The sequence below is a fragment of the Dichotomopilus funicola genome, assembly GCF_033296635.1.
Source record: "Dichotomopilus funicola strain CBS 141.50 unplaced genomic scaffold C8A04scaffold_3, whole genome shotgun sequence".
Taxonomy (NCBI): domain Eukaryota; kingdom Fungi; phylum Ascomycota; class Sordariomycetes; order Sordariales; family Chaetomiaceae; genus Dichotomopilus; species Dichotomopilus funicola.
Window position 1 is genome coordinate 705,867 of NW_026944024.1, and position 27,950 is coordinate 733,816.

General features: G+C 54.3%; 6 protein-coding genes across 6 annotated transcripts; 3 read left to right on the top strand and 3 right to left on the bottom strand.

Moving 5' to 3' along the window:
• Window positions 1-1,339: 1,339 nt before the first annotated feature.
• Window positions 1,340-3,614, top strand: C8A04DRAFT_34162 (uncharacterized protein; the record flags this gene model as incomplete). The annotated part of the gene is made up of 3 exons (XM_062782734.1): window positions 1,340-2,823; window positions 2,903-3,319; window positions 3,473-3,614. The coding sequence occupies 3 exons, from the start codon at window positions 1,340-1,342 to the stop codon at window positions 3,612-3,614; spliced, it is 2,043 nt and encodes a 680-aa protein (XP_062640827.1).
• A 4,875-nt stretch (window positions 3,615-8,489) lies between these two features.
• On the bottom strand, window positions 8,490-10,059 carry C8A04DRAFT_24709 (uncharacterized protein; the record flags this gene model as incomplete). Its single annotated transcript, XM_062779271.1, has 4 exons — window positions 8,490-8,818; window positions 8,926-9,508; window positions 9,578-9,988; window positions 10,048-10,059. The coding sequence occupies 4 exons, from the start codon at window positions 10,057-10,059 to the stop codon at window positions 8,490-8,492; spliced, it is 1,335 nt and encodes a 444-aa protein (XP_062640828.1).
• Window positions 10,060-10,841: 782 nt separating this feature from the next.
• C8A04DRAFT_24710 (C2H2 type zinc-finger-domain-containing protein) lies at window positions 10,842-12,558 on the bottom strand (the record flags this gene model as incomplete). The annotated part of the gene is made up of 2 exons (XM_062779272.1): window positions 10,842-12,357; window positions 12,416-12,558. 2 exons carry the CDS (start codon window positions 12,556-12,558, stop codon window positions 10,842-10,844), a joined length of 1,659 nt encoding a protein of 552 aa, XP_062640829.1.
• Window positions 12,559-13,544: 986 nt separating this feature from the next.
• On the top strand, window positions 13,545-17,635 carry C8A04DRAFT_24711 (uncharacterized protein; the record flags this gene model as incomplete). Its single annotated transcript, XM_062779273.1, has 3 exons — window positions 13,545-13,756; window positions 13,831-16,064; window positions 16,119-17,635. The coding sequence occupies 3 exons, from the start codon at window positions 13,545-13,547 to the stop codon at window positions 17,633-17,635; spliced, it is 3,963 nt and encodes a 1,320-aa protein (XP_062640830.1).
• A 554-nt stretch (window positions 17,636-18,189) lies between these two features.
• On the bottom strand, window positions 18,190-20,101 carry C8A04DRAFT_24712 (chaperonin Cpn60/TCP-1 family; the record flags this gene model as incomplete). Its single annotated transcript, XM_062779274.1, has 5 exons — window positions 18,190-18,648; window positions 18,710-19,826; window positions 19,886-19,934; window positions 19,996-20,013; window positions 20,092-20,101. The coding sequence occupies 5 exons, from the start codon at window positions 20,099-20,101 to the stop codon at window positions 18,190-18,192; spliced, it is 1,653 nt and encodes a 550-aa protein (XP_062640831.1).
• Window positions 20,102-21,019: 918 nt separating this feature from the next.
• C8A04DRAFT_34167 (putative glucose-regulated protein 78 of hsp70 family) lies at window positions 21,020-27,640 on the top strand (the record flags this gene model as incomplete). Its single annotated transcript, XM_062782735.1, has 9 exons — window positions 21,020-21,323; window positions 21,488-22,273; window positions 22,327-23,679; window positions 25,267-25,406; window positions 25,475-25,494; window positions 25,632-25,684; window positions 25,745-26,022; window positions 26,081-27,446; window positions 27,507-27,640. The coding sequence occupies 9 exons, from the start codon at window positions 21,020-21,022 to the stop codon at window positions 27,638-27,640; spliced, it is 4,434 nt and encodes a 1,477-aa protein (XP_062640832.1).
• Between the last annotated feature and the right edge of the window lie 310 nt (window positions 27,641-27,950).

Sequence of the window (27,950 nt, forward strand, 5' to 3'; positions counted from 1 at the left end):
TTCCCTAGCTCATCGTTAACGGAGGGCTTCTCGAGCGCTCTGTTCCATGTCCTAGCCGTTTTGAACGTTGAAATGAGTTCAAGCATCCTGATGCATGCACGGGCGGCTAGCCGAACTTCGTCCACTTGAGATCGGCCCGATCGATCATGTGGACGAAAAGCAGGGGCCGGCATGAATGTTACCAGGTCCCAGAGACATTCATGAACATGTGTTCGGATTGCGCTCATTTCATTCCAGTTGGAACGGAAGCCTCTGAAGCAAGTAAAGGGAATATCATCAGTGGATGCTCTTTTGAAGCCTCGAGACTAATTCGAGTTGGGTACTGACCGAAGAAAGTCTGCAAATCTTGACTCCTTGAGTCTTGAGACCCAGCCGCTGTGAACCAAGGTAAATCGGCTCGTTCGCGAAGACATACTGTGTCATTCGATAATAGGGGCAAACCTCATACCGAACCCGGCTCTCTAGAAGGTCAAACGGTTTCCACTGCATGTTGTCCTTCTCTCGCCTAGGAGACGGTTAGCAGCTGGTGTTAGCGGTTAAATACTCAATGACAACTTAAATAACTAGTGACGAAATTCCAGAAACCTGAGATCTAGTTGGCAAGATACGAATATCCCATCTCGAGGTAGTGTATCAGTTGACAGAGAAAATCTCCGCGAATGGTGTTGAGGAGTTCATCTGGGCCGGGGCAGGCGGGTCCATTACTTATTGCTCGCGGGCGAGGTGCCTTTCAACTCGTAACAATGCTCCCGCGTTTACCATAAAGAGGCACCTGATAGTCAGCACACCCAGCTTACCATGGTTGGGAAATGGGTATTGGGAAGTTCAATGCCGCGAAGAGTGAGCTAGGGTTAGGGTTTATGCCGAGCATCAAGTGCGGAATATGGCCCGTGCATTTGCTCCCCGCTGTCTCCACCTCTCCCTCTTCTTGCCCCTGTATCGTAACAACAAGACTTGGCTTCATCTCATCAGAGTGAGTCATTCTGGATCAGCAACTCTTACTCCTCGCCGGAACTGGGTCATGCCTTTTTGAATGGGTGGATCCAAGGGTTTGGGTTTGTTTAAACGCTCGCTCTAAATTGGAGAGCGGTTCTCGTCTTTTACCGCGGGGTCCCGACTCTCACTGGTGGCGAATCGGAGTTAAGCTTGAATCCTTGGGACTCAAATAACTCTCAACTTTTTAATCGGTTCCTTTCTTGTTTCTGGAGCGTCTAGCTTTGAGATTTATTTTGCAGGCGTTGTCACTTTCTGCTTGTCTTTTCTCCAACATTATACCCTTCTTTACACAGCCCTCTTTTGTTTATATCACTTTGAGAATTTACCTCGAACCCGGATCAAGATGATCCCGATCAGACCCCGCGGTGGTGTCTCGCCACGTTCTAGCATACAAGCCGTTCCTGAAGCTTCACAGTCTCGGGTCGTCCCGAAGCCGGTTGCGGAACAGGAGACCAGGGACACACGTGGCTATCAGATCCAGCAACTCAGACGCCGTTTTTCACCAAAGGAGACCGAGGTCGAGAACGGAGAGCTCTCTCTTCAGTTCAACTTGACTCCTTCCGACCCAGACTTCCCCTTTGACCTAAACCATCTGGAGTGCGACCTCCGGGTCCCAGCGGCATACCCAAAGAAGCCAGCACAACTCCTGGTCCGGAACAAAAACATCCCTCGAGGGTTTGCTATCAACATCGAAAGGGGTTGGGATGTTTTACTTCAGGAGAAGCGTGGTGCCACGCTGCTCTCCTTAATTTACGCTCTCGACAGGAGGCTAGAGTCCTTGCTGTCCGAGCAGAAGGCGGAAACAGTCAAATTGACGATATTCAAGGATACACGGCACTTGGACGCCAAAGGGGCGGCTGAACCCTCGGAACAGCTTACCAACCCGGTCACTACAACCCCAGTCAGCCGGCCGTACATATATGAGGAATCATATTCGGAGGCCCAGATTGCCGAAGCTAAAGCACGCCGAGCACAGGATGTGCGCCAGCTGGAAACCCGCATGAGCCGGCTTCCCGCCTATCAAAAGTCTAGCGACGGCATCATTTATACCTTGTCCCTGGAGCCAAGACGCAGAGCAAGCCTCCCGACTGGACTTCAAGCAATCCAGTCCGTCCAGCTTATCATCCCACTTCTTTACCCCCTCCAACCTTTACGAGTCATTTTTAACGACGTCGAGTCCGACGATGCGGAGCCGGTTGAAGAATTGTTTGCGCAGAAGGCAGCCGAACAGAAGGAGATGTCCTTGACCAGCCACCTGAACTATCTGGCCCAGAATTTACACTCTCTAGCAAAGCAAGCACAAAAGCCGTTGGAAACGGGCGCCCCAGTCACAGTAACACCCAGCACCGCGCAGCAGGAAGCTGCGGAGGCCGAACACACCTCGATACTAGACGAAGGCAAGGGGCATGTCCTCGTCATTCCCCGTCCCCCTGAATGGACGACTGGCGATGATTCCGACAACTCCCAGGACGACTCATACGACGAGGATGACGAGGAAGGTGGCGTACCCATTGAGCTAGGGGCTGCCGGTTCGAGCCTGCCTACTCAAACCCCTGAAAGAGGCACTGCAATGTCGTTCCCATCCATCGAGCTCCACGGGGTTGAGCTGCTCCAGGTTTCGGTCCTCAACCTCAACATCAAGTGCGACCGATGCAAGACCATCAATGAGATAACTGGCTTGAAAGACAATCTCGAAAAGGCTGCTAGCTGCAAGAAATGTGCCACCGCCTTCACCGTCCGCTTCCGTCAGGAGCTTGTTCATCAGCACTCGACACGCGCTGGCTTCATTGACGCAACCGGCTGTACCGTAGCCGACCTCCTCCCTAGGTAAATAAATCCCCCCACCATCCTTACGACAGACAACCGTTCCTTCAAAACCATCTCACTAACCCCCCAACCCCTTTAGCACTTTCATCCCAACCTGCTCCACCTGCTCCACCCCCTCCGCCTCAGGCCTAACCTCCGTCCGCGGCGAAACCACCACCAACATCTGCCGCGAATGCCACGCCCGCTTCACCTTCTCCCTCCCCGACGTCAAATTCCTCGCCTACCTCCCCGGCAGCAGCAGCACCCGGCTCCCACCAACCACGGGCCCCCGCCGGCGACAAGAGAAACTAGGTCTGCACGCGGGCGAGCCGTTGCCGGCGCGCGGCGCGTGCGGACACTACCGGCGGAGTTTCCGGTGGTTTCGGTTTTCGTGCTGTGCGAAGGTGTACCCGTGTGATCGGTGTCATGATGAGAAGGAGGCGCATGTGAATGAGTGGGCGAATCGGATGGTGTGTGGGTGGTGTAGTCGGGAACAGAGGTATAGTGTGGAAAGCTGGTACGTATCATTCGCTTTTTCTTTCTTTCACCCGGGTTTCTCTCTCGACCTGTCCCTTTCCTAACACAAGGGTCGCAACCCCGTTGCTTTTGATCCCTTGATTGGTGTCTCTCTAGAATTTGTGATGGCTAACGTTTACGGATGATGTGATAGTGGATTCTGTGGTAGAAGCGTGATTGGGAAACGAGGCAAAGGGTACTGGGAAGGTGGTAAGGGTACCAGAGACCAGAGGCTGATGCGGAGGGGAGACAAGCGGAAGTACAGACGGCTAGGCATAGCTAAAAAGGACGATTAAGGGAGGCAGATGATGGAGATATGAGAGAAGGGGGAATATGGAGGTTGGGGGACCTGGTATTGCGCGGAACAAGGCGTCCTGGGACGACCCCAAGTCCAGGAGATGAGTAGCCAGGGAGATGATTTGGGTTTAGATGTATCTTCAAGCATCCGGGACTGTCCATAAGGGCCGTTGGGCTGGTACCGGTCTCGCGATGGTTCTCACAAGAGATGAACGTTGGGGTTGAGATGACGCCTACCACAGTACACCTGAGACAGTCCTCTGTCTCGAAGGCGTTGACACAACAACAGGAGCTACGATGTTTACTCTCCTCGTGCATAACGACGACAGGGAACCCATGCAGTGCGTAGTCCCTACGGAACGACACTTCTGCTCTTTGGTTTGTTTGGGCTTCAACCGTCTCTGACTCCCCGCTCTGCATGGCTCTGCAGACAGCCATGCAAGTCAACAACCCAGACCGCCGCATCGTCCTGCAAGGCACTCAACCCGTTTCCCAAGTCTCCGAGGCCACGTTGGCGTGCGCTAGTATGAGTGCACCAATCCCACCGGGCAAACCACCTTGTCATGTCACGATACATCGTCTTCTCAGCGTTGGTACCGGTACCAACCCTCAAGGTCGGTTAGGCATGGGCAAGCTGGGGACACAAAGATAGGCAGGCCACACCGAGCCCAACCCATAACGGCGGCCTCCTTCCCCCCCGGCCACGCCCACTCCAGCACCAATACACGATACTGAGTGGTGGAATCGAAATAGATAGGAATGACGCAGGAGAGCCCGTGATGCGGACGTGCCAGTTGGCAACTCACTCGTATCAAAAGTGCAATAAAAGAGAGTCATCAAGACAAACCAGACGACCATCCCCCGCACCAGACTGCTGGGTCAGCCTATCTGCAAGTTGACGATGGGTGAACCAACCATACGGGACTGAAGAGGGCCACGAGATTGCAGGCAGGGCTTAGGTCTCCCAGAACAGGCTGGCTGCTCGCTGCAGGAATCCACTGGCTGGCCCAGCATTCTTGTGATGTCGCAAGTTGACGCGCAAGGCGGCCGTTGGCGATTACGCTTCGTTTTTTTGTGTCTAATGTGATGGCAGAGCGCCAACATGGTCAGCAACAATTTGGGGCTGCTGCCGCCGCCGCCGTTGCCGCTGTCACTGCCGGATGCTTTGTTGCTGCACCTTGGATCACGGTCTCGTAGTCAGAAGATGGTGAAACAACCAACGAGAGAGCAGCCTTCCCGTGCGCCACGCATTCGGCGGCTCGCACCCTCCCCCCTCCCTGCTGAAGTGTTTCCATCACTCCCCAGGCAGCCAGCCACAGTGCTCGGCCCCCGCTAGGTTAAAAAAGAAATAAAAAGAGCGCCTCTGAGAGAGGAGGGTTCACCATAAACTCCGGCCTTGCCACGTCAAATCAGACGTCAGGGTAGAGATATCCCGCGCGGTTGCGGCGCAGAAACTCGGGCGCCAATCCGCTGTTAAAGTAAATGTCGGATGACCCTGATTGTTTTGCCTCTGTTTCGTTGCATCACTGCGGAGGATGGGGCGAGGTTGTCCGTCTGAAGGGTCTCCCGCAGTTGGGGTTGCCCGGCGAAGGGGAAGTGGTAACGATTTGGTCGCTTTTCGTCCCTTCTTAGGAAATTGAAAGCGGTTCCGGGGGAAAAGGCCGGATTAGGGGAATTGTGGCGATGAAAATGCAGCCCGGTCCGATTCATCGTTTGGAAAAAACAACACCAGAAGGACCCAAGACGACGCATTGAGTGGTCCTCGAGAGAATATTGGGGGGCTCGATTCTACAATTCCCTGGTTTAGGTGCATTTCGGACGCCGTCCCGCTGTCCGGACACACCTTTTCCAAGGCTTCGTGACGATTTGGCGAGAGAGCGGTGAGGATGGAGGGGCAGATGGCATTACTCACCTGGCGGGAGCTTGATGCGTTGGCAGTCTCGGCAGGGCCAGATGACCTGCCCGGGGATGCATCCGGGAGCCCAGCCAAAAGGTTGGCCGCACACCCTCAGCGCTTACAGTAGAGGGGGCCTTTTTAGGGAGGGGGGCATTGAAGGTATGTATTGAGGCAAGACTCGGGGGCGCTGTGGGGGGATGAAGACAAGGAACGGGCGGGCGGGACGGAGAAGGAAGGCGGGACGTCCGACCGAGCCCGTGGCCCATGTGACACACTGGGTCGCCTTCAACGCCTTAGAACGTGGCATTTGCTGCAAAAAACAAGATAAAAATGGGAATTTATTTGATTTTATTTTTATCTGCAAGTTTTATTTTCTATTTATTTGTTCTGAATTGTCAATGGTTCAATTGAAAGAGGTACCTCCGTGTTCGTAGATTCCAGATCCGAGCACATGGTCACTCGTAAAACGGCAGGAGCTGCACATCCTCCATTGTGGCACTTACATGCAACTTCACAGGGCAGCCACAACATGTACATACGCGCCTTCCCAGGCAGTCAGTCACTTTCCAGACGAGACTGGGCAGGTATTTCCTGTGAACCACTTAATGTTGAATGTTGAACCCAGAGCACCTTCCATCGACTTTACCCTCATTTTTACCTACCCAGTACTTGAAGATTTGGCTTGAGTTTCCTGCGCTCACCCTGTCCCCCACCTTCAATTCCCGGCATTACTTGCACAGCCCTCCATGTCCCCAAAGCGGCAAGGACCCAAACGACACAAGGAATGCTGTCCCGGATGCGATCACCGAGACCGTCAGGTGCACCCGAGAATAGGCTCAGAAACAAACCACGAAGTGAGACATCAGGGTCCTGGTGTGGTGGTGACAACCTTCTTTCATTGTTCTGTCCACGCTGTCGAAGCCAACATCTTGGTTGGTTATTGAGGGGTGTGTTGCCCATGGCGCTACACGCGGTACTTCGTACCTTCATCACCCACCCCAGTGTGCTCGCGACGGGGGGAGGGAAAAAAGAGAGAAAAAAGAAATAAGTGTGGAATCAATAAATTAGTTTGCAATTCTTTGACCGACAAACGGAGTCCGGACGGAGAGGACAGACGAAACGGCCTAGAGATGAAACATGTATGTACACCTTCCGACCTCAGCTTCCCTTAGCCCAGCCCTGCTTAGCCCAAGATGGTATCGACACAAGAAAGGGTAGAGCGGCGCAGGTTTGCTCATCCTCAGGCATGCTTCCAGGCACCCTCCCATTGATATTTTCTGGATGGTCTCCCTTCTGCTCGCCCAAATATAAGTCACTTCGATGAGGCGCTGTGGTCAGCCCGCCCATCTTGATTGACGGCTAACGGCGTCCATGAACAAAAATAACGTTTTCCTATAGTTTCGCGCATGGGAACCGCCGACTGAGGCCATCCCCGTGTTCATCACGCCACCACGTAACCTACACAATGTACCGGCACATTCCCTTCTCTCATCATGATGTACAGACTTAAATTTGGCCGCAAATGCCAACACCTCCCTTGTCCCACGACTAACAAGCCCCCACGCTTACCATCTCAGGCCCCCACGCACGCTTGACCATCAGTGCAAGCCACCGCAGCCCTCACAATACGACCACGAGTCCGGATTACAGAGTTCCCGGGCTCAAGGTTGCAATGACGCATCCCTCAAGCGTGAGTTTATCACTCACTCCATAGTAGTTCTCACCAAAATTCCAGCCGCGGGCAAAGTACTCCTCGAGAAACTGGACACAACGCTCCCACATGGCGTGACCGAGAGAGTGACCGATCCCCCGGGTATCTTCCCCGGATCGGCCTGTGCTCACGGGTCTCCGGCCTCGTGACTTTCACAGATGGGGCGGGATGGTGACACAGAGATGGGGGAACAAACTGCACAGACTGCACAAACTAGTGGGACAGGCAAACATTTACATCGTGGGAGGCAGGGAAGAGGAAGCATGACGAAAAAAAGGGCTTGAAGACTCAAAGCTTCTCGAATGTTGTCGTGTGCATGTGCGTGCGCATGATACGTGGTGTTCACAATCGTCCGCACATGTGCTCTGCAGGGGACGGTTGGAAGTTAGGAACGATCCATCGTAGGGTGGGAAAGAAAAGTAGATACGCCTGCCGTCATCGTGGCACGTGGGATTGTAAGTGATTCGCGTCGTTCAACGAGGCTGGTTGCCTGGCAGGTATTGCAGCGCGGTGTCGCAGCGGGGGTAAACGTTAGCTGGACTACTGTTATGATCCTCGAATGCGCAAGTGTTGCCATGAGTCTTAATAGACCAAGTTTTGGCGAGAAAAGCACTCGAATATACCTCATGGCCAGGTGCTTAGAACCACGCAATTATGGATATGGTGACATATACATAGCACGACGCAGCACGGGTTATATCAAGAAACGGAAGCATCAAATTCAAAACGAAACCTCAACGTCCTCTCTTAACGCCGCGCGGAACACACTGTATTCACCCTCAACATCGCGCCTCGCCTGGTCTGCTACAATGCCCAAGCCCATCCATCACCCCCTTCCCATCCTCGGACCACGGCCTAAAACTACTCCGTATGGTATATTGAACCGCTTAGGTTTCCCCAGCTCAACCTGACAACCTAGTGCATCCTCATCTGAAACAACAGCCCTAAGTCTTTCATCACCGGTGCTGGGCGTGTGTGGGGTCCGGGCTTGCGTGTCCTCGTCTGCTCCTCAAGAGACCTTTCCGTCGTCTTCTTCGCCTTCTCCTGCGGCTTGTTAGTCCGCTTCCCTGAAATCTTCCTCTTTAACCTGCTCCGGAACGACAAATTGGTTGGCTTCTTATCCCCCCTCTCAATGTCATCACCATTGCTCATGGCTGGGCCTCCAACAGACCCCTCAGCCCTATCATCCTCACCTCTAATCCCATACCCTTCACCCTTCCCCTAAAAGCCCCCCCTTCTCCCCTTTCCTCTCTTGCCTGGCCAGCCCTACTCAGCCTTCACCACCTCATTGCGATCAGAAAAGGGATTTCCCTCATCATCATCCTCAACCTCTTCCTCCGAGTCGGCAGCGTCAGAATCTGCGGCTGCCGCTGTCGGTCGTGGCGGCTGTGGCGGAGGCGAAGAGAAATGCGCCGGCTTCGTGGCGCCGGACGGCCGGGGTGGTGGCGGAGGACGACGAGGGGTGGTCGGTGTGGGGAGGGCGGCGGAAGAGGATGACTGGGGGGAGCCGAGGTTGAGATTTGCGATGCCGTCTGTGGGTGGGGAGCTGGCGGTCGGGGAGGCTGGGTCGCGGCCTTTGCCTTTTTCGATGACCACTATGGTGGTGGTTAGTAAGGAGGGTGTGCGGGAGATGTTGAGAAACGGGATGACTGGTGGGAGAGGGGTAGGAATGTCGGGAGGAGTAGGTAAGGCGGGCACGTACTGCGGTAGAGATGAGCCTGTTCTGCAAGCTCGTCGTCTGAGTCGCTGTCTGCGTCGATCGAGCGGTCGAGCTGCTCAAAGGTCATGAGAGCTGTGACCAGCGCGTCGTTGGCGTTCAGCAAATTTCCCAACCACTCCTCTGCCTCGACGTGGTGAATATAGCGCAGGATCTTTCGGCGAAGTTGCTTGCAATGCTCGAACCTCTTGGCCGCGAGCTGATTTTCAGAGATCCGTTCCCGTTCTCGGTCAATGCTTTGCAAGGTGTTCGTCAGATTCGTAGCTTCGAAGAACGCCTCGCCAATGTGTAGTTTCATTTGGTCCTTCTCAGCCTCAAAGTTGAACGCTTTTGTCTTTTTGCTCTTCTTGTCCTTTTTATCCTTCTTGGTGTTCTTTGCATCATAGCTCTTTGCCGGATGGCGCTGTGTCAGGGTGCCTGAAAGGGATGTCGCTCTCGAATGACCTCCTGGGGGGCTTGCTGGGCTGGGTTTGGCCTCCTCCTCTTCATCCTCACCAAACGGATTTTCTGTCTCCCGGATGACCCGAGACTGCTCCTGAGTGACTACACGCTTACGCTTTGGTAGTTCCTACGGGTTGCTGTGAGCTAAAGACCAAGTCCCTGTAAAACAAATAGGGCCAGAAAACGAGAGACTCACTCTGTAGAGACTAACGACCCCACCCATCCCAGGAGTGTTTTTATACTGGGCAGCCCATCTGCGGAACAACTCGCCGCACTTCGTCTTCACCTCAGGACTGGAAAGGCCAGCACTGCCGCAGAAACGGAGGCGCTCAAGGAGGGCTTCGTCCGCGAAGTTTCGCTGGAAGTTCGACCCGGCGTTTTGAATCAACGCATCGAGGAGAGTCAGGGCACGCAGTTGGCGGTAAGTACTGCCATACTTGAGCTTCTTCCTGATAGCACGGGCAGCTTCGGTGGGACCGCCCGACGGTTGAAGATTGATCACTTCGACGAGCTCGGGGAGTCCACTGAGATCGTCGATCTGAGTGATACTGGGATCTCCGCTGGTGAGATTCTCGATGAGGACCGTAATGGCCGTGTGTGGTTTCTTCTGTGAAATGTGTGAGCTATGCCAGGATATAAAACACCATCGCTCACCCATGGCTTTACCTGTGACAACATTTTGTCGTATTATTTGTTTGTCAAGGCTTGTTGTTTGAAACCGTTATTGAGAGCAATGTCAAATAGGACTAATTCGGAGGCTCCTTGGGTGCAGCGTGGGTTAAGCGGGATGGCCGACTATCGCGACATGAATCGCAGTCAAAATAGTGATCAAAATTGGCGGAGCAGTGGCTTTTTGGGCCTTAAAACGACTTCGGGAAGTCCTTCAGGCGAATGATGCCCGTGGATCTGTGGGTAGGTGAGTTGCGTAACGAATGCTGCCCCCTGACGCACACTGTATCCGAGGTGCAGGATAGGACACTGCGGGGTAGTTAACTCTGTTGTCAATGAACTGGCCGCAATAGTGAGGTAGAACCCGGGAGCTGTTCAAGGGTGAACTGAGAGAGAATGAAAGAGACTTTGGCAGCGGCTTCCTTGTTTTCCAAAGACGAGCGGCCTCCCAACAAGCGCCCAGTGGTGTTGCTGAGCAGATCACCCGCGATGTGGCATCAGGCACATGCCCGCGGCCCCGCCCCGCCATAAATCGTCATAGGGGCTTAAAGCTCGGACCACCAGCCGAACGCCTTCCTCCTTTCTGCCGCGATTCTCGGGAGGGATCAACAAAACAAAGGGCTGCCCAGCCCAGGGTCGGAATGGCAAAGACTTCTGGATATCACGACATCGTCTGATGCTATCATGGGTCTCACGTTCCTCATCAATTCATCAGAAATCATCGAGGGTTCGAAAATGCTCTAGACACAACAGGACGGAGAATAAACCAACGTATAACTCCACCAAAACGATCAGCGCAAATATGTCGCCGGGTGAGGAGCCTTTTCCTTAATCCCCAACCGTGACTGCAACATGCCCTTGCTCTTCTGGTTCGCCCATTCCTGCTTCTTACCCTTAGTAACGACGGCCTTGGTCTGCTTGTCGTCAAGAGACGCGACACCCAGGCCCCGTACATCCCTGGGAATCAAGGCTCGGCCACGTGGGCGTTCCTCACTGTCGATGTCCATCTCGTCCTCCCGCCCAGCAGCCTCGATGGCAAGACGCTCAGCCCGCTCCTCCGGGGTCGGGTAGCTGTGTAGGTTCTGGCGGAAATACCGGTTGAGAGACCGGTGGCCGACAGATTTGCCGTTGGGAAGGTGCAGTTCGTACTCGTCGTGGAACACGGCCTGGTTGCGTCTGTGGGACTGTGCGTGGAAGTCGTCCGCCTGAAGGTGATTGCGGCTGGTGTTGCGTGAGTGGTGGGGATGCTTGTTCAAGCGGTCGTACTGATGGTAGTGGTGGTCACCAGGGACCGCGTGGAGGTCATCGGAGTCAAGTGACGACGCATCGCTGTCTGTCTCCCAACTCTCATCTTCCATCACCTCATCGCCATCCTCCCCGACAGTCTTGCTCTCCCGTTTAGCCCCAAGTTTAACACCGCCCTTCTGCTCTTCTTCGTCATCGGACTCATCCTCCCACACTCCTTCCTCATCATCGGAATATGTGCTACGGAAGTCGTAGAACTCGCCGATCTCGAGCTGTTCTTCCTCCGTTGTATACGGAATTTGAGTGTGCGCCTTGTCCCGCATGTGTGTCTGCACCGCAAAAACGTTCGACTTCACCTTTCCGCACGTGATACACTCGTTCAAGTCGAAAACCTGCTCCTGGAAGAATTTAAGCAAACCCTCCAAGTTCACCAAATACTGTTTCTCAGGGATAAACAGGCCATGAGTCCGTTCCATGTGAGCAGCATTGAGCACCGGGGTTGGGGACTCATAGTTGCAAAACAGACATGTCTTGGGTGAAGCTGTCGGAGCCGGCTTGTTCCCTGTCGGTGTTGGTGCCGAGGGGGTTGCGGTGGAAGACTCTCCACCAGGGACCTCTGACGACGGGTGATCCTGCTTCTTTTCTGCTGTAGCGGGTATATTGGGGTTTGCGGGCCGCTTGAGAGGAAAAACAGAACCATTGATCCCAGTGTTCTTGAGACCCTCCACGACCTCGTTAAACTCCTCCTCCGCATCTGAGTCGACCGTCGAGTCCGCCGCCGGTTCGCCCAGAGAAAATGTCACAGAGCTCGCTTCGTCATCGGCTTTACCGTTGGATCTCGCTGCCAGGGCAGCGACCCCCGCCTTGTGCTTTGCGCTGCTGAGATGATTCCGGAACGAGTTCTCGCTGTAATATGTTTTCTGACATGTCTCACACGCCCGTTCAAAACCAGCTTTGTCCGCTTGGGCTGTAGTTTCGGCGCGAGCTTGGAGAACTTTCTCGGTGAAAACTTCGGAGGAAATAGGCGGAAGAGAGGCGACTCGGCGTTTCAGGTTGTAGCGACTAGATGAACCCGTTAGTTCGCTGGCACACGGACGATTCACTGCGGGGTGTCGCTTACTGCCAATCACTACGCATGTGTCCCCTTTGCAAGTCGCTATTGCGGAAAGCGACCTGGCATGTGTTGCATGTGTACGGATGCGAAGCTCCCAATGTCGAGACTCCCCCGCCAGACGCAGCCGGACCGCTAGAAATCGTCGCCATGATTGCCAAGTTAACTCGGTCGTCGCCGTGCCTGGGTGGTTAAGGAAGCCGAAAAATTCCCGATCGAAAGAAAAGAGAACAAGGCGGTTCAAAGGGCCAAAGGGAAGTAAAAAAGCGAACAGAATAAAACCGTCTGCTGAATAATGCCTTTAAGTAGGTAGTCGGAAGGAAGGAAGTTCAGGGCCAACCATAAATTTTTGGTGGCGGGCTTGATTATGGCGGGGTCTAACTGTGGACGTCACATTTGCTTGGCAACCTGTTACTGTGACGGTACCGTACGTGGGGGACATTCGATGCTGACAGCACCTCAGGGACTTAAGTGGCGTTACAGATATAGTGTATGCTGTGCATCCGCACTTCTAAATTACAAATCTTTCTTATTCTTTGCCACTTTATTTGTCCATTTGCTATTCCAGCCTCTACTTAGTCGAAATCTCAACCAGACACGTAAAGCCTCAGAAATACCGGATATTATTAACACCGTTGATGCCTTTTACAAGTGAGTCACGAGACGCTGGTATTTGATTTCAAGGTTGGTAAGCAACCCCCTGCGAAAGAAGAGGCAAAGGATCCACCTGGTCATGGCCCGGTCCCACGCCAAGCCTTGACTGGTGGGTACCGCCCACGCGCTTTGAGCGCCTGTGGAAAGAAGGCGGCAAGCTGACCAGCCGGGTTGCAGCATCACTGCTGTTGCTTGGTGAAGCCGAACATTTCCAGGCCTGGGAAATCAACACTGCAGCTTTGTTGTCTGGCCTCCAACTGGTTCACTGCCCAGTCTTTCATCTCTAGCCACCACACCCGGATTCCGGAAACATCGCGGTGCGCCTGCTTGAAACACCAAACCCGTTGCGCCTGCGCACTTCCTGCCTCGTGCTCTGTCAGGCGAGGCTCCTGAACCCGAAAGGTCCGCCGATACCATCTCCGTCGCGCCGCTCTCCCCGAACGACTGCCACTTCACCCCCATCCATGTAATGACGCGGGACGCCATGCGGCCAGCTAGTGCCGGAAACCATAGCCACAAACCCTCCGATGACCTCGAACTCTTAGCCGGTCTCTGGGAGGAAGCGCGGTTCTCCAGGCTCCCGTGGGACGCTCCGAGCGAGTTAAAGGACCTCGTGGAGGATATTGAAAATCCGAAACGCGTCTACGCCATTCATAAGGCAAGCCGCCGGCACAATTTCCAACAGTTGGTACAAAAGTAAGCTACATTCCCGGGCCCGTTTTGGCAATTCGCTTGCACGCGTGGTTTAGCTGACACTTGTGTCCGCGCAGATTCATCGTTCAGCTCCGTGAGGGCTGCGGCGCCGACTACTGCACAACATCAACATGTCTGACCTGTCGAACGAGGGTCGCCGGCCGAGCCCCAACCCGCAGGTATAACACAACGAGCGCCCGGATCCTAGCTACGTACCTCGCCAGCCAAGACAACCCGGAAAGTGCCCTCTGTCCGAATCTACACTCCCCGAAGAAGCCACCTGCGGCCCTTAATTCCCTAGTGTTCGTTCCAAACTCCAAGACCCGCCACCGCGACGATCGTACCTTCTCCCTCACCAATCCAAAGGGACACGCAAACGGGTCTCGGCCAAATTCGCCAAAGGGTGATCATGGGAGCGGCGCACCACATTCATCCCCGCGCGCCGTCAGCGACGTTTCGAATTCGAACAGGAAAGACAGAGGGGAGCGTGTCGATGTACATCCCGGACCCAATGCAAAGAAGCAATCCCCGCGCCCTGGTTTCACGATTGTTGAAAAGCCCACGAGCAAAGACCACCGCTCGTTTGCCGCCAATGTCTTCGGCACTGTGGCCTTCAAGATGCTGGAGTGGCTGACCCCCGCCGCAATGGATGATATGCACACCCGAGCCCAAGCCTTCAGTGGAGAATCAGACGTCAAGGTTACCTCAGGAAGCCCAACACCACGGCTGGAACGAGAGACAGCGCCCGATGCAACGTCGACATCACCACAGTCATCCACGGCATCACCTGACCCAAAGGGGGACGTTGGTAGTGGGAGAGGGTTGCCCGGGCAGGGGGTGTCAGAAAAGGAAACCCGGGGCTCGAAGGAGGCCCCGTTACCAAATGAACCTCACTCGGGCTCCCGTAGCACGCGCCGAAACTCGAATGCGAAAGTTCGCACCTCCGGTCCCAAGCCGAAACGCCAACTGTCTATCGACCCGTTTGCGCAAGATCCTTCCGTTGAAGAGCCTTACGCGAGCCTTCTCCGGTCACCCCGGGCCGTCAGCTCCGCCGACAAAGGCACTCGGCCCCCCAAGGCCGCTGGTTCTAATATTGCGCGGCCAATATCACAACTTTCGTCCGCCGGGTACTTTGATGACGTCTCGCTGGAGAAGATGCCGCCTCCAAAGGTCGTCGATGTAAATACAAAAGCGGGCCGGACCGCGTTGGATTTAGCAAGGAGCACCGGATCACGGAGCCCAAAAGCTTCGAGCACGGCCTCCGGCGCATCTGAGAACTTAGGGAGCGACGGCTCCGTCCTCCCTCCTGGCCAAGACTCAGAATCAGACGATGAAATCCTCTTTCCTCAAGCGCTATCCAGATTAAACGTTGATGTCGTGGAATTTTTCTGCGATATCATTCAAGAGGATCGCACTGGCGAAGAGCATATGCTTGAGCCGCCCCAACTGACTAGGTTTCATGGCGGGCCGAAGTTGGGGAGGCGGAAGTATCGCTCAGGCCGGGCCTATTCGCCAAATATGAAGCTCGAATGGAAGCTATTTTTCGAGCAGACTCTCTTCTACGTCCTCAGCCACCCGCAGCTTGCGGTCCAGTCGTTCACGAAGAACGGCCAGCTATACGACTCACAGACGATGTGGTATTGCATGCTCAGGCTGACCAGAGTCGCGCCAAGCCTGGTCTTCCATAGCTTATGGGTAGCAGCTTCTAGTCTCTTTGCTGCCCCCAAAGTGCTTCAAAGCCTGAGGTCGCCCACTGCGAGGGTTTTTGCCAAGACCGAGCACTCGCTCTCGAACCTCGAAGCTGGGCGCCTCATTTCGGTTTGCTTGCATGCCCTGATGGCCGCTGCTCCCTCAGTCACCAACTCCCGGCAGCTGTTCGACATGTCAAGAATACGGTCACATGGCTTGAGTCTAGCGGGTAGCGGCGCGGTGGCCAGGCAACCCACTGAGCTTTGCCTGCAATACGAAGACGCCTTCACGGATGGCATGGCCCTACGGTTAGCGAGACGATTATTCTCCGCCATCAACACGCGCCGGCACTTCGACGCCCTGAGCGAGACTAACATGGGGCCGGATGACCCTGCGCCTCAGGATGTGCTAGCCCCGTTGTTCTCCCAGTTAGACTTCCTGAACATGGATGCGGTCTATGTTCTTGATTTCTCTTTTGCAGAACGCACCGTACATGAAACCAGGGTTCCCACGTTATTACTCGATTGGGCCCGGGCCGTCATGTTGCATGATTGGGATGGCTCGCCGGAAGTTCCAGGTGACGGGCCTTTTGGCGGTGCCTTGGCTCTGATCGAAGCGATGTGTAAGTAGTTAACTCTGCGTCCCATTAGGGCCGATTTGCTAACTCATGATGAAGATAACAAGCGACAAGAGCTCCTTCTGGCCGATGCCCAATTCCGGTCAGATTATTTCACAGAACGGCTAGATACCATCAAAATGCCCGTAGCATGGCTGTCTCACAATCCCACCCGGCATCGCCTGCACCTCTTGGACTTCCCGTACATCTTCAGCCCATCTACCTTAGTGTCCTATTTCCGGTCTATCAACTTTTCGCGCATGAGCCGTGCGTACGAAGAGTCGTCGTCGTTACATGATAAGATTGCCGTGATTTCACAACGAGCAGGCCTTAGTCAGCAACATAAGGATGTTCTTTTTGAGCGGCTCAGGCCCGCAGGATCCAAGTACCTGATTCTTGGTATCCGAAGAGAGGCGGTTCTGGAAGACGCTTTGGACCAACTTTGGCGAAGGGAGGAGCGCGAATTGCTTAGGCCCCTGAAAGTACACCTGGGCGAGGAAACAGGTGAAGAGGGGTTTGATTCCGGGGGCGTCCAGCAAGAGTTCTTCAGGCTAGCCATTTCGGAGGCCCTCGACCCTATCCGCGGCGCCTTTACGATCGACGAGCGGACCCGCATGGCTTGGTTCGTGCCCGGCTCTATGGAGGACGAGTGGAAGTTTGAGCTCATCGGTCTCCTCGTATCGCTTGCTGTGTACAACGGCCTAACGCTCCCTGTCACTTTCCCCAAGGCTCTCTACCGCAAGCTTCTGGGTGAGCCCGTCACCGAACTCCATCACATCGCGGACGGGTGGCCAGAGTTAGCAAATGGTCTTACTTCGTTCCTCGAGTGGGATGAAAGGGACGGTGCTGTGGAGGATGTATTCGCCCGCACCTACGAATTCTCCGTCTCAGCCTTCGGCCAGCACGTCACACGCGAGATGAAGCCCGCCTCGTCTACTCAATCCACCTCACGTAACGGGAAAGAGGAAGCCTGGCCACAATTCGCCCACACCCTTTCCCAAGCGGCCTCTCAGCCCGCCCCACAGCTCGGCAACCCGGGTGAAGACGACGCCCCGCTGGTCACCGCAGCTAACCGTAACGCCTACGTCTCCGACTACATCCGCTACCTCACCGACGTTTCAGTCCGTCCGCAATACGAGGCCTTCGCCCGCGGCTTCTACACCTGTCTCCATCCCAAATCCCTCACCCTCCTCACTCCGAATCTGCTCCAGTCCCTGGTCGAGGGCGTACAGGAGATTGACATTTCCGAGCTGAAGCGCTATGCGCGATACGTCGGGTGGGACGCGTCGCACCGCGCGGTGAAGGATTTCTGGAGCGTGGTGAAGCGCTATGATGAGGGCATGAAGCGCAAGTTGCTCGAGTTTGTCACGGCGAGTGATCGCGTGCCCGTGGGCGGTGTCAAGAATCTGATGTTTATCATTCAGAGGAACGGTGAAGAGGAAGATCGAACGGGACGGCTGCCAACGTCGTATACGTGCTACGGGACACTCCTGTTGCCGGAGTATCCCGATAAGGAGGTGCTGAAAGAGAGGTTGGGCATGGCGTTGGAGAATGCGCAGGGGTTTGGGTTTGCCTAAGGGAAATCTTTTACTTGGTTTGATATGGCATCAATGTGTGTAAAGCGGAGCAGCCCGGTTGTTCACGGTTCGGGGTTTCTGGAAGTTCACCGAGGTCATTTGACTTCACTTCCTATGTTTCTTTTTTCTCTTTATTGCCGGCTCTTTCTTTTCTTATTTTCTTTCCGTGAGCAATTTGGTTCATCGAGGGATAGCATAGTGAAATGGGGCAACCTAAGCGGCAGGCGAGGAATGTGAGCGGCTGTTTTAGTTCAATTCATCAAGCGCCCTAAATTCGAGTGAATTGCGTCCTCCAATAACTGACCTAGATGAGCCGCCTTGGACATTCCTGTGAGATATCTGATCATCAGAAAGAGATATCAGAAGGAATACTGAAACTAACAAATACAAGTCTTACAGAAGATGTCACTAGCACGTATAAAAAAGACGTAGTCTCCGAACGGCGGTCTTGTACATCCATTCATGCAGGTATCAACAACGTCAGATACGTCTATCTATCTGAAGTCAAGACCTTGACCTCCCAGGTTCCATTTTTCCCGTACCTATCTAGTCCCCTAGAAATCGTCCTCGCCCGACCCAGACACGATGACATTATTAACCTTGAGAACCATACGGCATAGCTGAGTAGCCAACATGAGCTGCTGCTTCTTCCCAATAAGCGGGTCAATGACAAAGGCATCCTTCATATTGTTCGACCCGCGGCTCATGCAGTCGACACCCAGACGGCCACGGCCGGCGGGGTCCTTCACCTGCTGGCTCTTCACCTCTGCAAGCGTGGCAATAGGGTTAAGGCCGCTGTTCTCAGCGAGCGCCATGGGGATGGCGTCGAGGGCCTCAGCAAAGGCACGCATAGCATACTGCTCCAAGCCGGGCGTCTTGACGGCGGCATCCTCAACGGCCAAGCTGCAGGCAATCTCGGCGGAACCACCACCGTAGACGACGCGGTTGTCGCGGACGAGGTTGCGGACGACGCAAAGCGCATCGTGGATGGAGCGTTTGGCTTCATCGATGATCTAAGTGGGCTAGTTAGACGACATACTAGCGGCTTTCGTAATATCTAGGATGACCACATACCATCTTGTTGCTTCCCCTGACGAAGACCGTCACGGCCCGTGTGTTGGCACACTCCTCGATGACAAGCATCTTCTCCCTTGTGGTGCCAAACGTCATCTCCCGGACGATACCCGCCTTCCCGAGCTTCTCGGGCTTTAGGTCCTCGAATCGGGGAACAATACGGCCGTTGGTCGCGATCGCAATGAGCTCGATTTCTGGGCCGCCCACCCACCTTACTGCTGGAAGGTTGTTCTGGAGAAGCAAGTGGTTGGCCTCGTCATCGAAACCCCACTGGCAGATAGCCAGGTTTGCGCCGGCATCCTTTATTTGCTGGATCATCTCGATAAACTTCTCGCGCTCGTAGGTCTGTAGCTTCTTAAACTCCTCCACGCTGTTGATCTCAAGTTTGTGCTTCGTCTTTGGCTTGGGCGGTTCGAATGCGCAAGTAAGGATAGCGATCTTGGCGTCCCGGACCTCAGAGGGCATCTGGGGGTGTGAGAAGTCCTTGTCGACGATGACACCTTTCACAAGGATAGTGTCTTCAAGCGCGCCACCCATCTTACCATCCACCTTGATCAACTCAAAGTCCACGTCCTTTCGTTCCAGGTCAGCCACAGACAGAACCGCGTCGACGGCGATGTTGGCAAACTGGTCGTGGGCTTTTGACACAATCTTGCTCCCCAAGCTTGTCCTTGCAACCTTGACCAGGTTCTCAGTCTTCTCCTTGCTGAATTCGATCACGTCCGAAATTCTGTCAAGTTCTGCCACGGCGATGTCACAGGCCTGGTCGTATCCGTCGGCAATGCGGATAGGGTGGATTCCTTTGTCGATGAGCTCGGCGGCCTGTTCGAGAAGAGCACCGGCCAATACAACCACGCCCGTTGTGCCGTCACCAATCTCGTCATCCTGCGACTTGGACAGCTCGACCAGCAACTTGGCGACGTGGTTCGTAACCTCCATCTGCTGCAAGATCGTGGCACCATCGTTTGTTACCGTAATGTCGCCGTCGGGGGAGATAAGGATCTTGTCGAGGCCGCGCGGCCCTAATGAGGTTTTGATGATATTCGCAACGGTGCGCGCGGCGAGGATATGGGACTTGACAGCTTCGTTGCCATACTGGCGTTTCTTCTTGCCCTGGCTAGGGGGAGGGGTCAGCGGCGGGTCCTCGTGACGCTACGAGGTCAAAGGTAAACTGACTCTCTGACAACAATAAACGGCCGTCCTTGCTCATCCTGTATCACGGAGGCTGTAGTTTTGGTTTCGTCAGCAAAGCCGTCCGGTCGGTTCGAATCTGTCTCGCTGCATACCGTTGGCCAAATCCAAGTCTAAGTTAAAGGGGTTCACAAGTCAGCTTTCTCTTCCTTTCACGCGTAAGGCGGGGACTCTTTCGTGCGGGATCGTACTCAACGCCATCTTCGTGACTGTCTTGAATCTCGTGCAGTTTTCAAAGCTTGTCGGAGGAAAAGTGCAGCTTCTGAGGTTGCCGCCCAAATTACGGTGTCGGTGGAACAGGCACCAGGGGTTTGCTCGACAAGCTAGGCACTGTTTCTGGTCCCTGGAGCTCGAAAAATTGAGGCGCTACCCGCTTGCTTTAGGCGGACAACGGCAGAATCTAAGTCCGGCGCAGGGAGCGCTGTGGTTGGGCTAGAACGGGCGACTGATGGGTTGCCCCGCGATTCTGGCTCTTCACCGCCTTTGCCTAATCAAGACTTTGGAGGTTGTGGATGGTGGGGTCAACCTGGCACTTGCTGACGCTTCGACCTCGCTGCTTAGAAACGTGGGGCATGAGGCTCAAGCTTTCACACACTTGAGTGTTCTTCCCACATTCAAGACTACTGTTCCAAATGAATACCGTGATAAATATTAATTTTTCAGTTATATGACCAAACATGCAATCAACACCCTACCTACTAGACAATGTGATGGACAGAACAACAAATCACGATATGAGATCCCGGTCATCAGCCGAGGAGGGGCTCGTCCTCACACACCCCACAGACTATATAGGAGGCGAGACTGAAAGAAACATGACGACACAAAGGAAAATATGATCAATGTAGAGGTAAAACAGGCTTAGACTCAAGCTGCTGAACTTGTCATGTAGGTTCATGAATTCATTAGGCAGGTAGGTAGTAAGGTTCGTTTGGCGTGTTTAGGTTCAGCGGCTATTCTACGGCTGTCTTTTTTTGATAAATAAGCCCCACTGCTCTTGATTGTGCCTGTTCTGGCGGGGTCAACGCACCTCAGCTCCTCCCTACCTCCCTCTATTTAAGTCTTACCACACAACCCAGCTTCACCATTTGGCCGCCATCTCCACACCGATCCGTGACCATGTCGCGCCATCAGTACATTCGAAATTTGGACTACGAGGATGCCGTGGAAGAATATGAGGGATATTTAGAAGGGGAGGACGAACTCAGTGCAGAGGACCGAGCATTGATGAACCAGGGTACTGCGGATGTTCAGGCGGCTCTTGGTGTGGAAGTTTCGAAGGTCACCACCGCTCAGATACAGGAGGCGTTGTGGCACTACTATTACGATGTCGACAAGTCAGTCGCCTATCTGATCTCAAAATTCATCAACCCGCCCGTGAAAGAGAAAAAACAACCCAAGACGGCTGTGCCGCCACCAAAAGGTCAGTTCATTTCCCATGCACTGACACCAACATGGCCGCGTTTCCTCTCGAACTTGGCATCCGGGCATCCTAGGCGGCGAAGGACGTGGACCTGACAGACGACGGTCTCCCAGCTATTCTCACAAACCCGACCGCACCTTCTCAGCTCTCACCATTCTTACCAGCCTATGAAGTTCCCTCCCCACGCCCCAGTCCTCCCATAGCCCTCCTGTTCCAGGATATGCCGTGGGGCAACATTCCGAAAAGCCGCGAAACCACCTTTATCCCACCGATGTTGCCCAGAGGTGGGCTCCTTGGAGGATCGGGAGCACCACCAAAGCTATCTAAGCTGCAGGCCCTTGCTGCCGCACGTAAGAAGAAAGCTGAAGAGAAAAAGGTTATCAACGACAAGGTGGAGCAAACGCGAGCCGTTGTGGAAAGCCTCACAGTAGAGGATGGGAGGCGTGGGAAAGAAAACGAGTCGTTGAATGGACCACCCGGCAAACGTCTTGAGACCTCCGAACCGGCAACGTTTCCCAGTCATGGCGTGGTTGAGTCTCATCATAACGCCCCACGGGTTGAAGGTCACCGACAACACGATGCCGACTCGTCCAAGCTTCAGTCCGAAGCGCTCCAGCCGGAGGTCCAGCCAAACTATCAACAGGTGGTAGCCGAGCCATCTGCGTTCGCGCAACTCTTGTGTGGGCCGCCATCTGTCACTCGCGAGCTACAAATTCCCACAGGGCCATCGGAAGCCTTTGGGTACGGCTACGGGGCGGACAACCAAGGGAACCCACCCAAGACGAGCCTCTCAACCACGGACTGGTTCGACGTCCGCAAGCGCAAACTTGACGAGTGCGAGGATGTGGTCGTCTTGTACCCAAATTTACCTCAGTCTGTTCGGGACGCGTTCGCCAAGCCCAGCCCGGATGACATAGTTCTTGCGGCTCAAGCGAAGGCTAAAACTAAAGGTTCGCTCTTGAAAAAGAGCCAGCGCTAACATGAGCACTAATAGTCGAAACAGCTGGAACCAAGGCAGCTGCCGCCCAACCCAAGAAGAAGGGCGCGGCGTCCACGGACACTGTCGCCGCTGGGGTGGAAGGACTCAAGATCGACGATACCCCATTACCGAAAAGCCGAAACCTCGATGTTCTCTCTGAGCTAGAGAAGAGCAAGCCAAAAAAGAACGCCAGTTTTGTGGTGGTAGGGCATGTGGATGCGGGGAAAAGCACCATGATGGGCCGTTTGCTTCTTGATCTCAAGGTCGTTGACCAACGCACGGTAGACAAGCTTCATAAAGAGGCCAAAACCGAGGGTAAGGGATCATTCGGTCTCGCCTGGGTACTTGACCAACGCCCAGAAGAACGGAGTCGGGGGATCACGATGGACATTGCCACCAAGCGATTCGAGACCGAGCATACTGCCTTCACGATCCTCGACGCGCCAGGCCACGCCGAGTATATCTACAACATGATTGCCGGAGCAAGTCAGGCCGATTTTGCAATCCTAGTTATCGATGCTAGCATCGACGCCTTCGAATCCGGGCTCAAAGGGCAAACCCGAGAGCATTCGCTCCTGATCCGGAGTATGGGAGTCTCCCGCGTCATCGTCGCCGTCAACAAGCTGGACACCGTCGCCTGGTCGCAGGAGAGATTCAATGAAATCAGGGACCAAATGTCTGGGTTCCTATCCACCGCCGGTTTCCAACAAAAGAACATCGCATTCGTCCCAGTCTCTGGTCTCCATGGCGACAACTTGGTCCACAGATCGTCCGACCCAGCAGCATCATGGTACAACGGCCCGACCCTGATCCAAGAACTCGAAAACTCTGAGCCCAACGCCAGGGCGCTGTCCAAACCACTCCGCATGACCGTTTTCGAGGTGTACCGCACCATGCAAAGCCCCGTTACAGTCTCTGGCCGTGTCGAAGCTGGTTCTCTCCAGATGGGCGATGCACTCCTCGTCCAACCGAGTGGAGAAAAGGCCTACGTCAAGTCGATCCTGTCAAACGAAGCCCCAGTGGACTGGGCAGTAGCGGGCCAAAACGTCGTGCTCCATCTCAGCCAGATCGATCCTATTCATGTGAGAGATGGGGATATCATCTGCGATCCAAACCACCCGATTCCACGGGCCGACACGTTCACCTTGAAAGCGCTCGCATTCGACATTTTGATGCCCATGCCGGTTGAGGTTCACCGGGGCCGACTGAACCAAGCTGGCAAGATCGAGGTCATCCCAGCAATATTGGACAAGACATCGGGGAAGGTGACGAAGAAGAATCCTAAGATTGTTAAGCCCGCGATGGTAGCGAGGGTGGTGGTCAAGTTGGAGTCGCAGGTACCGCTGGAAGCTGGGCAACGGGTGGTGTTGAGAAGTGGTGGGCAGACGGTGGCTGCTGGGTTGTTGGAATAAAGATGGTCACGAGAATTGAGGCTCTTCGGGATATTTCGTCCGGTCTGGTCAAGGTATGGGGGAAATAGTGCGGGGAAGTTGGAGGCGCTCTGTATTTCCACAATAGAATTCCCGGGACTTCAGTGCCTTACCTCGCTGTGGCCAAAAAAAGCGGCACACCCAAACAGATAGCTCAAGCCTAATCCATTAACATTCGATCAAATCTTGGTAAATTTTGATTGATTTACTCTTTTTTGTCTTTTTTTCACTTTCTAAATTTATTCTTTCTTGTGTTCTTTCGCTTTTTTTGGTTTATTCTTTTTGGTCTTTTTTCACTTTTATAGCAAAGTTAGTTAGTTATCCAGGGACTTGGTCTGCCGCTTTTTTTGGCCATAGCGAGCTTACCTCCAGGTCTGTCAATTTGGGGTACCGTAAGCCGGCTGAGTGAGAACATCCAAAAATGGGAACTTGACATGTGTTATTTTCTCCTGTTGTCCTCTTGTCTTATGTTTTGCTTTGAAGAGCCAAGCGGTCGAAGAACTGAAACAATTCGGCAGTAGAGGCGGAAACTCAAGACCGAAATGTGTGTTTATCAAAAGGCCACTCTGGCACAAACAGGGGGACAAATGCTGCTGTTTGATGGCGTCTGGGCGCCGCTTCCGGGTGTGGCACCACAGACCATCCGCGCTGTGGGGGAATCTGCGGGGCACAACCCACCGCCATCACCTCGTTGTTTGCCAATCCTTGCGGAAACGACTCAGGATGGAAGCAACTGGAAAATGCCTTGTAGACGAAGTCTGAAAGCACACCATCCATGATGAACTGGTAAACCCCGTGTTCCCTGTGGCCTACTGCGGTAAAAGAGTGACAAGACGCAATACTACACTAGCTAAAAGCACAACTCATAAAGAAAAAGAAAAAGAAAAGACTCCATATGTAATCGCTCTCTGTTCAAAGACCAGGAACGAAACCCCAACAAGGGAGTGGAGGCGTGAGGTGTTGTTCTCCACGATCAGCGGCTAAGGAGATCTCACCATGGGACAATAAAAGTAGTGTGACCTTCAGAAGGGGCACATTAACCGCTAGTGCTGCAGGGCTACAAGTACCTGCTACCTTCCCCAAAATGGAACCACAACATACCCCCCAGCCGGGTAGGTGGAGCCAGTCAGTCGCCCCAATCCATAGGCGGCGAATAGGCCTGTGCAGAAGCGCGCGAGGTGGCTTCAAGGCCCAGGATAAGGACAGATTTCCCGTTTCTGCTTCCGCCCCCAGCACTCCCCCAAAAATTTAAGGGACACCAACATTCAAAAGGCCAACGCCGCATCTGCTCTTATTTCCTACTCCCGTTTCACCAACCACTTCACTCGAACGAGGCCGGAATCTTCGAGTTCTCAGCTTCCCTTTTATTCATTCCTCCCGATAGCCTTGAGCTCGGCTAGGAATTGGTTCGAGAAGAGTGCGCACCCCGCGACTGCCACTCTTTCTCCCGGCTTCGTTTCTTCCCCCACTCTCACCGCCTGCAAGCAGTTGCGAAAGAGGGTTTAACTTGTTCATTTTTCACTTCACTCCACAGCTTTCGACATGGAGCGTCGATCGCGGAGCTGGGCCCTAGGCCTGAGCTTCATTGGGTTCTTTGCCCTTCTGTTCTCGCTGGGCTTTGTTCAGCAGGTTAAGGCAGACGATGTCTCTGAGTACGGGACCGTCATTGGTATTGTGCGTACAATCCCCACCCGTCCGGCAAGCTTGGATATGTGGAAGACAAGGAGCTAACTAGATAACAGGATTTGGGCACCACCTACTCGTAAGTTCTCACCTCGACTGCGATTTCCGACACCGTGGCTGTCGGCCAGCTCGACAGTGGATCCGGACACCGTGTCAAGATCCGGCCGAGTGGATCACAATCAGTTTGGGAGGAGGACAGTGCTAACGCAGCATTAGGTGTGTTGGTGTGATGCAAAAGGGCAAGGTGGAGATTCTCGTCAACGACCAAGGTGCGTTTTTGATCCCACAAGCACTTAACATAACTGGGCGTAACTGACCATCCGCGACAGGCAACCGTATTACCCCGTCCTATGTCGCTTTCACCGATGAGGAAAGGCTCGTTGGAGACGCCGCCAAGAACCAGGCCGCGGCCAACCCCTTCCGCACTGTTTTCGATGTCAAGCGCCTGATTGGCCGCAAGTTCTCGGAGAAGGACGTCCAGAGCGACATCAAGCACTTCCCCTACAAGGTCGTGAGCAAGGATGAGAAGCCGGTTGTCAAGGTCGAGGTTGGAGGCTCTGAGAAGACCTTCACCCCCGAGGAGATCTCGGCTATGGTCTTGGGCAAGGTGCGTTGATTCTGACCCGAGCAACACCTTGAGGAAACAAGATCTAACAACCCCACAGATGAAGGAGACCGCCGAGGCGTACCTGGGCAAGAAGGTCACCCACGCCGTCGTTACCGTCCCCGCCTACTTCAACGACAACCAGCGCCAGGCTACCAAGGATGCCGGTATGATTGCGGGCCTTAACGTTCTCCGTATCGTCAACGAGCCCACCGCTGCCGCTATCGCCTACGGCCTGGACAAGACCCAGGGCGAGCGCCAGATCATCGTCTACGACCTTGGTGGCGGTACTTTCGATGTCTCGCTCCTGTCGATCGACCAGGGTGTTTTCGAGGTTCTGGCTACCGCCGGTGATACCCACCTCGGTGGTGAGGATTTCGACCAGCGTATTATCAACCACTTCGCCAAGACCTTCAACAAGAAGCACAGTGTCGACGTCACCACCGACGCCAAGGCCATGGGCAAGCTCAAGCGTGAGGCCGAGAAGGCGAAGCGTACTCTCTCGAGCCAGATGTCCACCCGTATCGAGATCGAGGCCTTCTTCCAGGGCACCGACTTCTCTGAGACCCTTACCCGCGCCAAGTTCGAGGAGCTCAACGGCGATCTTTTCAAGAAGACCCTGAAGCCTGTCGAGCAGGTCCTCAAGGATGCCAAGGTCTCCAAGAGCGAGGTTGACGATATTGTGCTCGTTGGTGGCTCCACTCGTATCCCCAAGGTCCAGACCCTCATTGAGGAGTTCTTCGGCAAGCCGGCCAGCAAGGGTATCAACCCCGATGAGGCTGTCGCTTTCGGTGCCGCCGTCCAGGCCGGTGTGTTGAGCGGCGAAGAGGGCACTGAGGAGATCGTCCTCATGGATGTCAACCCGCTTACCCTTGGTATTGAGACCACTGGTGGCGTTATGACCAAGCTTATCCCCCGTAACACCCCTATTCCCACTCGCAAGAGCCAGATTTTCTCCACTGCCGCCGACAACCAGCCCGTGGTCCTGATCCAGGTCTACGAGGGTGAGCGCTCCATGACCAAGGACAACAACATCCTCGGCAAGTTCGAGCTTACCGGCATCCCCCCTGCCCCTCGTGGTGTCCCCCAGATCGAGGTCTCCTTCGAGCTTGACGCCAACGGAATCCTCAAGGTTTCTGCCCACGACAAGGGCACTGGCAAGGGCGAGTCCATCACCATCACTAATGACAAGGGCCGCCTTACCCAGGAGGAGATTGACCGCATGGTTGCCGAGGCCGAGAAGTACGCCGAGGAGGACAAGGCCACCCGTGAGCGTATTGAGGCCCGTAACGGCCTGGAGAACTACGCCTTCAGCCTTAAGAACCAGGTCAACGATGAGGAGGGTCTTGGAAGCAAGATCTCCGAGGATGACAAGGAGACCATCCTTGACGCTGTTAAGGAGGCTCAGGACTGGCTTGAGGAGAACGGTAAGCTTTCCCACAACCCCCTTTTTAACTACGACCGACAAGATGCTGACTTGAATTTAGCCGCCACCGCCAACGCCGAGGACTTCGAGGAGCAGAAAGAGAAGCTCAGCAACGTGGCCTACCCCATTACCAGCAAGCTGTACTCTGGCGGCTCTGGCGAGGATGACGAGCCCGACTCGCACGACGAGCTTTAATTAAATCTCGGCTCGTATTACCTTTTAGTATCATAGAGATTCCCCCACAACGTTCTGTTTTGATGGCATAAAAAAAACAAAGAAACACGCAAAGGCCGCCCATGTTTTGGGTTTGGTCAAAACTTGTTATTTATCTTGTCGTTTTTACCTTTGTGGAATGGGTGTTCTTGTGCCACGTACCTGTGTCGTTGGCCTGCAATGCATAGGTCGTAGATGTGATTACGGTGGTGAGGAGCGTGTGGGTTTGGGAAGACAAAGTGGTAAAGAAGGCTGGGCTTGTATCTTGTAGAACGTCCAGATGGGATTGTGT